Genomic DNA, 17,015 nt, shown 5'->3' on the forward strand with positions numbered 1-17,015 from the left:
AACATGTCGAGTCGACGCTCGACTCAGTCTCACAGTCGTGAGGTCGCGGAGACTAGAATCGACTGGTCTGAGTGTCGCCATTTGAAAACACATGCTGCGTCGAGAAGAGACTAGAGTCACAGTCTCTTCTCGACTTGAGTCGCATAAGTGTGAGTTAAGCCTTAGGATACCGCATTGTATAATTTAGACGTTTAATGATTTGAATTTATAATAGTTTCAAGTTTAATAAAAAATAACATTATAGTGTTTTGAGTTTATCTGGAAAAAATTGTCCCACAGTAGTATGAAATACTAAAAAAATATTATATTTTGCTTTCCCTAGAAGCTTTTGTTCAAAGAGAAAGTTATATTGTAGAACGTACACACTAACAAACAAACAAACGGTCAAAGATTTTGGCCTTGAGTCAAAAGTAGGAACTGGCTAACGCCCGTTATAGCTAGAAATTACTAGTACCCTTTCTATTCTGTTTTCTTTTAGACAGATTTATTTTGACACTTGGAAATAGCGTGATTGGCTGAAATTAATCAAAGTATCTAAAAAAAAGAAGTACTAATGTTGTTCTATTTTTTTTAAATTTAGTAGTAATTCTTTTTTGTTTGTAATATTATTGACCTATCGATGGAATGGTTTATTAATTTTTTTGAAGATTGATGGTCTTTGCAACACAAAAACCTCTGGTTTTACTGGCCACGCCTATAAGGTTTAGTTGAGAAAAATATATTTCATGTTTATGTTTAAATTAGGCTAAGGGCCGGTTTCCGAGCTCGCGATTTGGCCAAGCTCTAGACTTTAAACAGCTGGAGTCAGAAAATTAGCTTTCCAAAACGGGGCGTAGTCGCAGTCATTGTCATAGTCACGTTTGAATTAAATTTCAAAAAAACTAGAAAATTGTACACAAAATAAAATAATGAGAAAATAGTGTAAAGCTTCAGCTATTTTGAATTATCTAGAAATGTTTAATTTCGTCAAGGAAAAACGTTACCAATTTTTAAAATTAGAAAATAAAAACTGCAACTACTGTTATAAAAACTGCGAATACGCCCCGTTTTGGAAAGCTAATTTTCTGACTCCAGCTGTTTAAAGTCTAGAACTTAGCTAAATCCCGAGCTCGGAAACCGGCCCTAAGTAATTCTATAGTTTTTTGTTTGTAAAACTGTACGGTATTATGGCAAATGAGGAATTTGATTTGATTTGAAGTATATTAATGGATGAAATTGTAGTAGTATGTTGTATTGTTTGCAGCTTTTCCCTGCTTTTCTTAAATACCTCTCGATTTTGTACAACGTTTTCCAATAATTGTAATGACTTGCAAGAGCTCAAAGCTCTCACTGATTCTACTCTATTACAAGCTACTCTATTACAAGCTACTCTATTACATGCTCTTTAAGCATGGTTTAAAGCTAATGGTTTTGTGCTAAACAAAAATGAAGACTCAAACAATTTATTTCTAGATGGTCTAGAGAATTCAAATGTGACAAAATATGTAAAATTTTTGGGTATATTGACCGAAAACTGACTTTACATTACATCTCAAGTAAGCTGTCAAGAATAACTAGTAGTTCAGTGAACAGTAGACCTTGCGCTCAGTAAGTTACATTGACCTGTTGTTATGTTTACTCAAAAATAAATAAATAATTTATCAATTTAAAATGTCTAGAAAAAATCCGAAATAAACATAGAGCTTTCTGTCCTATCGTAACGTAACGTGTCGTCCCGGAATGTGAGTGTGAGCGCTGCTATCAGGTCTGGTTGCAACTGTCTACAACGTTGATGGAAAAATACATTTTCAAGATGTTCGATGTTTTTGAACGGGTAGTATTATAGTCAACTGTCTACTATTGTTGATGGAAAGATACATTTTCAAGATGTTCGATGCTTTTGAACGGGTAGTATTATAGTCCACTAAACAGCTGATTTATGATGAATAATTCTATAGTCTGATTTTTACTCTAATATTGGCGTATGAAGAAGGCTCCTTTTTCCTTTTATATTATCCTTGAAATGCAAAATTTCCAAAAACCTTGTATTTACGTCGACGCGCAATTAAAAAAGGAACATACCTGTCAAATTTCATGAGAATCTATTACCGCTTTTCGCCGTAAATGCGCAACATATAAACATTTGAACATTAAGAGAAATGCCAAACCGTCGACTTGAATCTTAGACCTCACTTCGCTCGGTCAATTATTTTTTTAATCAAACAACTCAAATCTCATGTTCCAGACAATTATCTGAGGTCATCTTATACTTTGCATATTATACTAATTTCATGAGAATCTATTACCGCTTTTCGCCGTAAATGCGCAACATATAAACATTTAAACATTAAGAGAAATGCCAAACCGTCGACTTGAATCTTAGACCTCACTTCGCTCGGTCAATTATTTTTTTAATCAAACAACTCAAATCTCATGTTCCAGACAATTATCTGAGGTCATCTTATACTTTGCCTTCTTCCAAAGTATTGCTACATATGGCATACTAATGTGGTGTAATAGTTGTCATGCTGAAAGAATTTTATTGTTTGCAGTATTCCAAGCGAACTTCGAAGAGTACGTGGTGGACTCGGGCCGGTACCGGCGCGGCTCGACATCAAGCTTGAGCAGTTCGCCGGGCGCGAACAGTCTGCTGTCTCCGTTGGCCCCCAGCGGCGCACCCGACAAGACCCGCCTGACGCACAACGACCTAGTCGACCGGTTCCGCACCGTCATCACCAAATGCGTCGAGTTTGTCACCAACAACGTGCCCATCGACGGCAAGTACTGCAACCTCAGCACTCTGGAGCTGCACTTCATCCGGCGCCTGTTCTCCTGTATGATGGGATACATTGTGCCGGTGGTCGACCGCAAATCGGTGCCGAAAACTGCCTGGAACAACACGATGTGGACGGCGCGCGAGACCATTCGCAACCAGACGGCCAAACTGCTGGCTTGGATGCTCTCGCCCGCGCACCACACCAAGGTGGGTTCGTAATCGTTTTTAGTTATTTGTGCAACTAGTGAGCAAAGTGACAGTTTGCTGCACCGAAAGAAACGTTTACGCCCGAGCCGTAGGCGAGGGCGGAATGGTTTCTTGAGTGCAGCAGAGGAACTTTGCGCACGTATTTCACATTAAGTTTTTCCTACAGTTACCATTGAATATGAAAAGTGGGTAATTATGGGTAAAATTGCCTGAAATCCATCAAATGTTTTTCTGTGTAATTTTATTATTGATAAAAACCTTAATCCTAAAATCCTAAAGTCCTCGTTGTCCTTGGTTATAATATCTACTTAATAAGGTGCGCGTTGTGCTTCGTTGCACCTCTGCTCACTATAGCAGCCACAGCAGTCACTGTTACCAACTTCATTTTGATTTTGCTGCACTGTTGCTCCATATAACCTACTAAGTATTTTGCGTTGCCATGTTGCAAATCTGGAGTGCAGAAAAGATGTTTCCCGCACTAGAGCGGAAAAGTGATTCTTTGCGTTCTGTAATCAGTGCAGCAATGGCCACTTTTCAACGTAACTGTAGGAAAAAATTATTTATTAGTAGATGACTGAAGAACCAGCCTTTCTATAATCTAATGTAAATGTAAATTATTTATTTCTACAAAATACATAAGACAAAATGTAAATTATAATAAATCTTTGGCACAGCCAGCAAAGTCAGACTAATATTCACTTATATATCTCAGTGAATATATGGCATCCAACCCAGATACCATTGAAAAATGACCAAATCTTGCTGAGCTACTTGTTTTACATTTTGTAACATTGTTTTTGACATGCTATTCTTCGAGTGCAATTGCAAGTTATGTTATAGTAAAACATATTGTATCATTTGTATAATATATTATTATTGTATTTATTATTATTTCAATTGATATTGTATTTATTATTATTTCAATTGATATTGTATTACTGTATCAATGTTGATAATGTTTGTAACCTTATGACGAAGCCTATTTCAACTTGTTTGTTTAATGGAAATAAAAATATTCTTATCCTTTCTTCTTTAAGGTGCGCATGTCTGCTGTCAACGCCATCCGAAACGAGCCCAAGGCGCAAGATATTGTGCTCTTCGTCCTCGATTCCAATCAGGTAATTCCTCTCTCTCTCTCTCTCTCAACACTATAGTGAGGTCCACGTTATAATGGCAGTGAAGAAAGATAGGAGAAAAACGTTGCCAAGTCTCTCCATTTTGCCACCTCAGGGCTGGGAAAACTAGACGTAGTTCAATATTATTTAATTGACGTGTCATACACTGTTAGAGCTATGCTCACATATACAGTTTCACATGACGAAATAATAAAATAATAATAATAATCATATTCTATTATAGTGTGATGGCCAACATGCAATCATTAAGTAATCCATAGTTCAACAATTATGTCAATTGAGTGATTATGCAATTTTGCACATGTGTTTTAGGCAGAAGAAAACGTGATGCTGTTCTTGTGGGATCTGGTGAACGGCCAGGGCGCGGACACACTGAGCGACGAACAGCGCAGCGACTGTGTGGAGCTGTGTGACCGCATGCAGGCGTGGGGAGTGCGCTGCGATATGTGTGTGTCCGCACCTCGCTGCGAGGAAGATGTCGCACTCGCCTGGGAACGCGACATGCTCGAACAGAAGATGTGGTGGAAGGCGCAGGAGGCCAATGCTTATAGGTAATACAAATTGCTCGAATTGAGAGTAGACGATTACGAGTTTAACGAAAAGTTTACCGTACTCTATTGTGAGGTCTTAACTCACACCTACGCGACTCAGGCCGCTTTTCTCCCTAGGATCCAACTCCAACCTATCTAGACACAAGGCTTGATTGGATTTAAAAGTTATAATTTAAATTCCACACTCATAAATACATATACATAAATCAAACAAAGTTCAACATGACAACACAATCCAACCAAAATGTAATAATAATAAACGGTAAGTGAAAAAACCACTGGGATAAGATGACTCTTGTTCGCCAGTGGGAGTAGGAGATAAGTTTATCATACGCTGAATAATAGATTGGTTACTAAACTTATTTCATGTCTTATTGTGTATTTTATGAGTTTGTGATTTATATAATTGAATATTTGTTGAATTGTGTATGCTGACAGTGCAGAAATTCTTTACATGTTGTAATTCAATTCAATTCAATTTAATTTATTTGCCATATATACAAGATTTATACAAATTCACATAATAATTGGGTACATCATACAAAAATTCAGAATATACTCTATTCTAGAAATAATAAAAATAAATTAGATATAACATAACTGAAATCCCAGTTGTACTCATTTTACCGGCAGTAATTGCTAGCAGAGACACGTGTCTGATCGCTAGCAATGAGTTCAGTTCAAATCATTGAAAGATTTTTTCTTATTTTTTCTTCTTGACTGAAACACAAAAAAGAACTTTGTTGAAATTCACAAAATCAAATTTTATTTTAGGTATTCACCAAATCAATCTATTATGTGTAATTTTATGATTAAAAGTCTATTTTGAAAAATATTCTAGTTTTTACCCATTCATCAATATCTTTTGTAAGTTTTTTGTTTATTTTATGGGTGAATAAGTTTAGGGGAATCATATTAATCAGCATATTGCAGTTGTGTTCATACTGTCTTCTACTTACTGAAAGTCTGGAGAATCTGACCATGAATTTCATTGTAATCGATGGACGAGTGTTGTAATTGAGAGCACGGATTGTTGGTAAATGTTTAGTTTTATTAATAGAAAGGATTAAGTTTTTTATATATTGCTGTCTTATGGTGAGAACATTCATTAATAAACGTGTTATTCATTAATAACATTCATTTGTAATATTTTGTAAACGAATGAAATTGCAAATAAATAATTTGAATTTGAGTTGAATGAAAAAGACTAAGAAATTGTCAAAAAACCACTGATTTATTGATAATTAGAAAGACCGGTTTCGGTTATTACACCATTGTCAATCTCTGATAAACTAAAACTAAATACAAGAGCAGCAGAATTTAAATTAGTAGGCGAGTACTGCTATTGGTCGAGGGCATGAACGCCTGCCATTGGCCTAGCTAGACAGTCTCCTCCCCCTCAACGGTGTGACAAAATGGCGGCTTAAGCAACAGAATCGCCATGATAGCTAAAATTAAATTTAAATCGCATGATTTTTGTACTAAAAGTAAATTTTATTATCATGGCGATTCTGTTGCTTAAGCCGCCATTTTGTCACACCGTTGAGGGGGAGGAGAGTGTCTAGCTAGGCCAATGGCAGGCGTTCATTTAGTTGATTTGTATTTAGTTTTAGTTTATCAGAGATTGACATGGTGTAATAACCGAAACCGGTCTTTCTAATTATCAATAAATCAGTGGTTTTTTTTGACAATTTCTTAGTCTTTTTCATTCAATATGAATAATTACCACAATATCAACTACTCAACTACACAAAAAGTGAATTTGAGTTCCTCAATACAATAGCAATACAATATTGTGGTAGTATTCTGAAAGTTGTGTAATTCTGAATGATTTATTGAATAAATAGTATTTATGTTTGTGTTGTTGGAAGGTGTCTGTTGAAAATGGAAGGCATTGTGAAGAGCGTGAGCGAGTGTGCGTTGAGCGTGATGAAGACGGTCACGGACGACCAGAACTGCGAACGCAAACAGCTGATGGACCGAATCAGAACGGAGCTCAGCGAACGCGTCCACACACAGATGGTCTGGAAGACGGTCGTACGTCAGCTCACGCACGAGCGCGCCGTCTGGTACTTCCCCAAATCGTATCCCAGGTAAGCCGACGGTCCCGACTACCTGAAAAGTAGTCGTCATCTCTCATCATTATTGATTAATTCATTGTTTAATTATTTATACTTTGTAAAATTCGTTGAAGAACTAGCATTATCGTCATTTAATTGTCCGAGCGAAGTGAGGTCTAAGATTCAAGTCGACGGTTTGGCATTTCTCTTAATGTTTAAATGTTTGAATGTTTATTTGTTGCGCATTTACGGCGAAACGCGGTAATAGATTTTTATGAAATTTGACAGGTATGTTCCTTTTTTAATTGCGCGTTGACGTATATACAAGGTTTTTGGAAATTTTGCATTTCAAGGATAATATAAAAGGAAAAAGGAACCCCCTTCATACGCCAATATTAGAGTAAAAATCAGACTATAGAATTATTCATCATAAATCAGCTGACAAGTGATTACACAGATGTGTGGAGAAGCCAGTCTATTGCTGTATTTCCATAAGGTCTATAGTTTCAATCAGGTACTTGTGGATGAAAAAACTGCGTGAGGTCTACTGTTCACGGAACTACTAGTGTAAATTAGTTTTTTAAGCAAATAAATATTGTAACATACATGAATAAAGATATCTAATCTAATCATCATCTATCTCATTCATTACCCACGCACAAGCCTAAGAGCTTATGTGGGCATCACCCTCCGTATAATAATAATAATTCAAATTTCATCAAAATCATCGATTACCATTTTGATGTTTTACTATAGTGAGGTCCACGTTATAATTGCAGTGGAGAAAGATGGGAGAACAACGTTGCCGATCATCTGTCTTGTCAATGCCTTCTATAGACGGTAGCTGATACAGTTTTATTGATGTAATTAACTGTTCATTCTCCTATAAAATAATCAATTATATTTTTCAATGATTTCATAATGAATTTTTATAATTGGGATTAAATATTTTGTTAATTAATTATTAATTCTACATTGTTAAAAGACGATCTGGAAACAGAGCAAAGCTGGAGAGAGATAGCGCTATCCGATCTTTGTTAATTAATGATTAATTCTACATTGTTAAAAGACGATCTGGAAACAGAGCAAAGCTAGAGAGAGATAGCGCTATCCGATTTCTTGAATGATAGTGTCTAGATCTACACTTACTGATTGCTTAATATATGGTGAATTTGAAATTTAAATAGTAATATGAAAATTTGATAATATAAAATTTGAAATTTATAACCCAGGCGCCACGTTAATTATTAGGGAACGACCCTCGAAATTTGAATAAACAACTACCACAGCATAACTCTTTAGCAGAGACATGAATTTATTTGAACTATATAAAAAACAATGTACATTACTTTAATAAAGACGCAGTCCAGCAATCAATGAATGTAGAACTACACATCTTTCCCAACTATATTGCTTCACTCCATGATTAAAACAATAAAGAAGGGAGGGGATCTAATGATACTTGTGAAATAACAACACAAGGCAATTTTGAATCATTAGATAAATATAATGAAAATAAGCAAAAGGCAAATGAAATTGACACTTTACAAAGAAACAAATGAGATTTTCAATGTTGATTAAATATATCAAATGTCCTTTGGAATTTTAGTAATAAGTCTGTTAAGCAGAACACCGAAATATGAAATATGATTTTACCGTTTATGAACTATAATAATAATGTTTATTGAGAGTCTCTATATTCAAATAGAATAATGCACAATAATACTAAGAATCACAAAACCTAAACCCTATTTAAACAACAATAATACAAGAAAATAACCAGTGTGGCAAACAAACAACAACTTAAAAATACACTAACCTTTTATGTTGTATACCCCGCGGACCATGGCCTTTTCGCGCACTTTTAAACTGCTCACTTTACATTACAAATTATGAATTTTAATTATTTTTCTTCAATGGTGGTTTTGATGTGATGGTGTTGATGTGGTGGTGGTTTTCCGGAAACAGGACTCCATTTCAGCCCCTAGGGCTGCGGGCTGTACGCTGCTCACTCCTCAGACATGTTACTCTAGCCGTGGTTCACCGAAAAGTGTCCTCGTGTTCCCAACTCCACGTGCTCGCCCACCCTCGAACCATTGTTCCTCCTTGGATCACTGCCCCAGTTGGTGCTGCCCCCTATCTGATGGCACTCCACTCATGCCTGGCGTCTGGGTCACTGGTAATAATAATAATAATATCGAGTGACCTCGAGAGTTTTCAGGTCGCAACTGATCAATTTCAGGGCCTCTGACATGACCTAACGACTGCTTTTTAGGCAGCCGGGACCGACGGCTTAACGTGTCCATCCGAAACACGTCACTGGTCAGCATCGGTTATTTCACCGTTAGACTTTTGACCATCATTGTTCAACCTCTACTCCCCTTTGCCATAAGCTGGTTCCTTTTGTACATTTTGAGGCAGAAGGTTGCAAGTCGAAAACTATCTTGACCTGGCTTGTAGCTGTAGAAAACCAAGGCCTGATATGATTGTTACAATAGACAAGGATAGCAATACCATTACTAATAAAACACTGTCATTATAACGTGGACCTCACTATAGACTAACCCGTACTCTGAAGAATTGAAAACTTGACGCACTGAATACTTGACGCACGTTAAATACAGGGCTTCTATTATGCCATGGATACTTCCTTGCGATTATTTATTTACTTATTATAAGGTATGGCTTAATTTTTTTAGGCTCCTCTACTGGCGCATTAAACATTTTCAAAAACCAAAAAAGAGTTGTTAGAAAGACTTTGTTCAATTTTGTTTTCCATCACGAACTAAAGCACTATTAGAAATAACGACCAGCAGTCAGATTTTCTCCAATAAATGAATTAATCACTCACTGTAACAACGAGATCTTTCGGCATGTCCGCCATCTTCCTGGTTGTATTATAGATTATTCTAAATGTTTCAACGCATTAGTCATTTAAAAAATAAATTTATTATTTTATAAAAGTGTACTTGAATATTTTTAGATTATTTAAATAATATTTATTGTAGTGGCCCTATAAAGAAGTGAATATCCAATATCCAGGTAATCCAGTGTTTCAGTTACTTCAGTTCATCATAAATATCAGGGAACCAAACTTCGCTCGTTATTTTTATTTCTTGATAAACAGAACACAAATTCTCTAAAATGGTCGTGTTTCACAGCTGGCTATACGTCATCTTATGTATTTCGGGGATGCGATATTTTTATTTTTCACCTACTCATTCGCTCACTCACTTTTTTACTATCCACAGCTGTTCCAGCCAAGGATGAATTATCCTTTTAATGTCGTTCAGCGAGTTTTTCCAAGGATGAGACCTAGTGCAATCGAATCTTTATATCATAAACCTACTATGTTCTAAATTTCGTGAAAATCGTTAGAGCCGTTTTCGAGATCCGTTAAACATAAATAACCAGATATAAAAATAGCCGGATATTAAAATAGCCAGATATATAAATACAGAAATTGCTCGCTTAATATAATAGGATAATCAATTCAAAGACAAATTCCAAAGTGTGTTTGCTTCGCAAGGTATCTCATCATAAAATTTTATATATTCTATCACCTAGGGCCGGCTTCCGAGCTCGGGATTTAGCTAAATTCTAGACTTAAAACAGCTGGAGTCAGAAAATTGGCTTTCCGAAACGGGGCCTAGTCGCAGTCTACGTTTAAATTTAATTTCGAAAGACTAGAAAATTGAACACATCATAGAAAATAGTGTAAAGTTTCAGCTATTTTTAATTATTTAGGAATATTTCATTTCGTCAAGGAAAAACGTTTTTAATTATAGAAATGAGAAAATAAAGATTATCATAAAAACTGCGACTACGCCCCGTTTTGGAAAGCCAATTTTCTGATTCCAGCTGTTTAAAGTCTAGAACTTAGCTGAATCCCTAGCTCGAAGGCCGTTGGTTCAGTGAAAGCTTTAACTGAATTGAATTAATCTTCTTTGTGTGTTTTTGTTTTGGAATAATTTTTTAATTTGTAATTGTAAAACTGGTACTAGTATTTTATTTGATTAATACAATGTGTCTCATGTTTGAAGCAATTTTTTCTTTTAATTCAATTTATTTATTGCTGTGTAGATCTTGGCAGCTTGATCCCACTGAAGGACCGGCTAGAGTGAGGATTCGTCTGCAGAGGTGTCATCTATCGATTAAGAAGAAATTCATGAAACCTCAATTCGTGTATAAGACAGGTAAAACTTCTGAATGCTTTAGCTATGTATATTTTCTAGTCATGTATAATTCATAACGTTGGTTATCAAGAGATACCGTAAGGACGATATGGAACGAATCCACCTCCACCAAATATGTAAGGGTGGGAAAATGAAAAAAAAACACAAGAAAAGATCGTACAGGTTTTTGATATTTAAAACAAAACAATAAATTATTTATTACAAAATTAGAATTATAATTAGAAATTACGAAATAATAATAATCAGATGAATATTTCAGGGGCTACTCGCTTTGCTGCTAGTGAGGATTCAATTGTTTCAATTCAACCATGACTCAGTAGTCACCTACCTTTTTGAAATAGCTTCCCACTTTGGCATCCACTGGTATTTCGCGGCGTTAATTATTAATTAAAAATCAAAATAACTGATCTAATGAAATGGGTTCAGATCCCGTCCTATTCAATAATACAATTATCTTTAAACTGCCCGAACTGCGACAGGAAAACTGTATTATAAAACAAGAGCCAAATCTATCCCCTTCACCAGAACAGCCGGACTTTACTCACAGTCCTAACGAACGAGCTCACACACGACCACACTGACACAGCAAAAGACAAATTTTTGGGTATTAAATATAACTCAGTCAATGCCAAACATGAAAGCCATCTCAAGTACATATTTTTATCTGTCGCACAAGCGGCACGTTTGTTATTAAAAACAAAAGAGAAGCTACATTAATTTTGACAACAAATGAAATAAACAATCTTTCTGTCGATGACAAAAATTGTTCAAAGACAAAAACACTGTTCATTAAACTTTTCTAAATTAAAACTCTAAAATCCTGATCAATATGAGATAAATATATGATTCATATATATGTCCCATATGACCAGGTGACAATACTAATTTAAAAATCTATTTTGTTAAAATAATTAAGGACCGAAAAACTTGTGAAGTTAACAAGACTTAACCTATTTCGGACTATGTGTAACCTTATCTAAATCTGGGAGAGGAATAGCACAAGGTAACCTTATTTTCTCTCTCCCTTCAGTTTTATGATGTACTTATTGTATCAATCAATTAAGAATTTATATTTAAGAATTGCAATTTATACAGTGCATCTTTACTATTGATTGAGACAGATGCTCATTGTAGGTGAATTAGAACGGCTCTTGTTGGTGGGAGGGATCCTCCTTGTATGAATTGTGAAGTTTCTACACATGGAGGCGATTGGGAGCCGAAATTGTTATTGAAGATCTGAAACTAATTACATCAAACTAGAACATGATGAGTAGTGAAGAGTCTTGAGTGTGTTCACAATATAGCCTGGTTTTTATTAGTAGAGTTAGTGGTAGAGTTCCTTGGGCAAGTACTAACCATCTAGTGAATTCTCTCAATGAAAACGTTCATGGTAGAGTAGAGTCATGGTGGAGTACTAGTTTTTAGTAGAGTAGAGTGGGATAGCACCGTGGGATGGTACTCAACCTCTTGCCTTCCCCCACCACCGTTCCTCACTCTACTCTACCACTACTATGATAATAAAACCAGTCTCGAGCTAGTAGAGTAGAGTCGTGTCGTAGGCTATCAAATTTAAGAAGTTGTTATTTATTGAAAAGTATTAATGTACCGGGTGATTACAAATGAAATAGACAGTTTGAATAGCTTGTAGAGAATTTATTATTTAAAAGTTTAGATCATTACTTACATGATTACATAGAAGAATTCTTGAAGTTTTTATTGAAAATTTACAGATGTTCAATGTGTGCACCATTTGCAACACGACAGATATCAACACGGTAGTCAAATTCTGACCACACACGACTAAGCATCTCACGGTTAACTGTAGCAAGAGCATTTGTGATTCGTTGTTTAAGATCATCTATATCAACAGGAAGCGGTGGTACGAAAACTCTGTCTTTTACATAGCCCCACAAGAAAAAGTCGCAGGGCGTTAGGTCCGGACTACGAGGTGGCCACGGCTGAAACACAACGTTTTCCTCATTTGCACGGCCGATCCATCGTCTAGGAAGATGTTCATCCAGATACCCTCTGACGTCTGAGTACCAGTGAGGCGGAGCTCCATCTTGTACAAAAATGAAGTTACAACTATCTTCATGGAGTTGAGGCATTAACCATTCGGTTAACATGTCCAGATAAATTCTTCCGGTTACTGATGGTTCTTGGAAGAAGAAAGGCCCGTAAACCTTTTCACAAGATAAAGCGCAAAACACGTTCACTTTAGGAGAATCGCGTATATGCTGTACAGTCTCTCTTGGGTTTTCTGTTCCCCATACTCGTACATTATGTCTGTTAACTTTTCCACTAATGTGAAAAGTGCATTCATCACTGAAAATTAGGCGATTAAACAATGTGTCGTCATTTTCAAGACAATGTTGCATCTATTGACAAAAAATTTCACGTACAACTTTATCATTGTCATTTAAACTTTGTACTAACTGCAATTTATAAGGTATCATTTTCAAACGTTTCCGTAAAATTTTCCACACAGTAGGTTGAGGAATTTGCAATTCTAAACTCGCTGATCTAGTCGATTTTCCTGGACTTCGTACAAAAACATCACGAACACTATCAATTTTTTCTTCTGTAACAGAAGGTCTTCCAGTACTCTTCTTCTTACACACATATCCACTGCTTTCAAAACGTTCATACCAGTCATAAATTGATTGCCTTGTTGGTGGTGGTTTACCGTATTTTGTTCTGAAATGACGCTGCACAACAGTAACAGAGTTTGTTTTGGCTAATTCAAGAACACAATAAGCTTTCTCCACTTGAGTAGCGGCCATATTGCTAAACTAAACTGGCTGTTGTAACACGGAGCAGCCAACAATAGCCAGCAACAGTTCTACCAACATAAACTTTAAGAAATTCCCTACAAACCTATATCACTTACTATGTTGAAATACACCAGTTTAATTTTGTACAGGCTATTGAAGTTGTCTATTTCATTTGTAATCACCCGGTATCAAAAAATTATAATAAGTGCTCAAGTGTTAATTCATAAAAAGTATTGACATTTGAAGGTTAGTTCTGTTCACTAGACAACACACTTTACCTTCTATTCTCAATTGTAGTGAAAACATTTACTCGACCAAGTAAGTAGAGTAGAGTTAGCTCAGTAGAGTTAGTATGCCAGTTACTCGACCACTAAGGCTCAACTAACACTTACGCGACTCAGGTCGAGAAGAGACTCGACTCTAGTCGAGAGCATGTATTCCAAATGGTGACAGTCGCGGAGACTAGAATCGACTGGTCTGAGTGTCACCATTTGGAAACACATGCTCTCGACTAGAGTCGAGTCTCTTCTCGACCTGAGTCTAAATCTACTAGTGAAAACCAGGCGTATGTGCTTACATGCTTCTAAAATAATTCTACATTGTTAAAAGACGATCTGGCAACAGAGCAAAGCGAGAAAGAGATATCGCTTTGTTGAATGATAGACAAGGATAGCAATACCATTGCTAATCAAACACTTCCATTATAACGTGGACCTCACTATAGTTTTGAGTATGTTTGCATTGCAGAGTCGCTAGAAGTGCCACAGCCACTGTCGTACCTGTTTGACAGCGAGGGTCGCGCCATCAGCTCAATGTCTGCGTTTCTGATTGAGAAGCTGCACACCGATCAGAAGATCCGCCACATGGCTACTGCGCGTGTCATCACGCCTGCCTTGGAGGTACGTTTGCTTCAACTTTCTTTCTGGAGAGTATCGGGAATCGTCAAAAAGTGAAACAATTATTATTATTATTATCATTTCATTCATCACAAATGACAAGTGAGTGTTTATTGCAGTCAAAGTCGGCCTTTGGCAAGACTTTGGTGCATTACTAAACTGAAATGTTAAAAAATGATCTCACAATGGATGCTGTGCTGAGAACAACTGCTTTTTCCATGGCATATTTTGCACTTTTCGATATTCCCATCTGACAAAGATTTGCTGACACTTTTCTAGTTACAACTCCAACCGTGGAGATAATGACAGGAACAATTGTGACCTTTTCTTGCATCCAGACATCCTTGATCTCAGCAACCAAGGGAAGGTACTTGGAGACCTTTTCATTATAATACTGGTCCAAGTTGTGGCAGCATGGTATGCCAACATCTATTAGTGTTGTTTCCTTGGCTACCTTATCCATGAGGATGATATCTGGCCTATTATGAGCAACTGTTCTGTCTGTCAGCACCGACCGATCCCAATATAACTTATGTGTCTCATTCTCCAAGACTGGGGATGGCTTGTACAAGTAGTAGGGCAGCTTCTGATTGATGATTTGGTACTTCAGAGCAAGGTCCTGATGCAAGATCCCAGCTACTGCATTGTGGCGCTTTAAATAGTCAGTAGCTGCCAGTGATTGACATGCAGACATGATGTGCTGAATAGTCTCAGATGCCAAGCCACAACGTCTGCATGAATCATCATTTATAGGCAGCTTCATTATATGCCTTTGATAATTTTTTGTTGCGATTACTTGATCCTGTATTGCCACCAAGAATCCTTCCGTTTCAATAAACAGGTCCCTGTGCCAAAGCCATGCATTGGAAGCCTCCTCATCAACTCCAGGCTGAGATAAGGCAAATGCATGTCTTCCATGAAGCTGCTTCGACTTCCATTGCTCCAGAATCTCACTCTCATGCTGTCTGTTGGTTTTAAAGTCCGCAGTAGGCAGCTCAGAAAGATTAAGTGGAGTGTACCCTTTATCAGCTTTTCTCACCACTGCATACAAGCCACCCTCCTTCTCCATGAAGTATGTCTTCATGCTTCCGATTTGTCTCTCACAAGCCCATTTTATATCAATGAGCCCGCGCCCGCCTTTCTTTCTTGGCAATATGAGCCTCTCCATACAGGCCTTGGGGTGATGAGCTCTGAACTTAGTGAGGAGCACTCTTGTTGATCTCATAAGATCTTCCAAATCAGTTGCAGTCCAACAAACAACACCGAATGAGTAAGTCAGCACAGGTATTGCATAAGTGTTGATGGCCTTGAACATATTATTGCCATTTAGCTGAGTCTTCAAAAGTCTCTTCAGTCTGGTCAGGTATGTATCTTTCATTTTCTGCTTGACATTCTTCTGGTCTATTTGTCTAGCCTGGCAAAAGCCCAAGTACTTGTAGACATCACTTGGCCCCATCGCTGCAAAAGCACTCTCATTATTTCTTATTATTATCATTATTATCATTATTATTATTTCTGTTGCGTGAAGCCACAAATGTTGAGCAGTGCTCAAGTGGCAGGCAACATGTCAGTTCAAGAACTGAGGGCCAGTTGCACGTTAAATATGGACATTAACGCTGATTAACAAATCAGCGTTAGTTTTACGGATTCATTTCTGTTCCACATAGATCGGTTAGTTTTTAATCCCGATTAAGTTTTCCGGTCAACTAACCAAGATTTTAACGGTTTCACAATCCGGAAACACTGTAATCTAACCGACATATGTTTTTATTCTGAACAAATGGCACAAAATTGAGGTTATGTTATTGAAGCTATGATCATTCATTAGGTATGCGCCATAAAAATGTGCTGTCTGTCGCCAGTGTCAAGTGCTATCTGCAGACGAAACAGATCGAAAACTAACCTCAAAAATCAGAATCTAATTTTGAATGCTAATAACAGCTAAATACACTTCTCTATTTAATTAACGGATGAAATTCATGCATATGTTTAGCTCATACTTTGAATTTTGTAGTTTTTTTCTACCAAAAACTATTTGTAAGACAGTTTGTTTGTTTGTTTGTTTTTAAAGCTTCCCAGAGACTCTTAATCAGAGTATAGGAATTGTCAAAAATTTATAATACATACAGTATTACAAAAAAAAGAAGAAAAAAATCACCCAAAGGAACCCTCTCTACACACAAACTCTTCTGTGGTATAGAATACAGCTATCAGTAGCTACGCTACCTAATCGGCGTTAGTTGAATTTAATTCCCCGTGAATGGCCAGTTGAAAATCTTTTACGTCGATTAGTTTAACCGGCGTTATTTTTCGTTTTTTATCTTTGTGCAACCAAATTTTCTTCATTTCTGCTAATCGCCGTTAAAATGGTGCCAACTAATCAGAATTAAAAAATGTTTACGCCGGTTAGTTCAACCAACGTTATCGCTTGAAATTTCAG

General features: G+C 36.7%; 1 protein-coding gene across 1 annotated transcript in view; it reads left to right on the forward strand.

The window, feature by feature from the left end:
* LOC111046960 (lysosomal-trafficking regulator) overlaps positions 1 to 17,015 on the forward strand; it is a 168,987-nt gene that overhangs the window by 102,739 nt on the left and 49,233 nt on the right. Inside the window, exons 28-33 of the mRNA XM_039429615.1 lie at positions 2,532 to 2,962; positions 4,000 to 4,080; positions 4,411 to 4,649; positions 6,521 to 6,742; positions 10,793 to 10,905; positions 14,427 to 14,578. Coding sequence (XP_039285549.1) covers positions 2,532 to 2,962; positions 4,000 to 4,080; positions 4,411 to 4,649; positions 6,521 to 6,742; positions 10,793 to 10,905; positions 14,427 to 14,578 — 1,238 coding nt within the window. The remainder of the gene's footprint in view (positions 1 to 2,531; positions 2,963 to 3,999; positions 4,081 to 4,410; positions 4,650 to 6,520; positions 6,743 to 10,792; positions 10,906 to 14,426; positions 14,579 to 17,015) is intronic.

Source organism: Nilaparvata lugens, chromosome 5, assembly GCF_014356525.2.
Source record: "Nilaparvata lugens isolate BPH chromosome 5, ASM1435652v1, whole genome shotgun sequence".
Classification (NCBI taxonomy): Eukaryota; Metazoa; Arthropoda; class Insecta; order Hemiptera; family Delphacidae; genus Nilaparvata; species Nilaparvata lugens.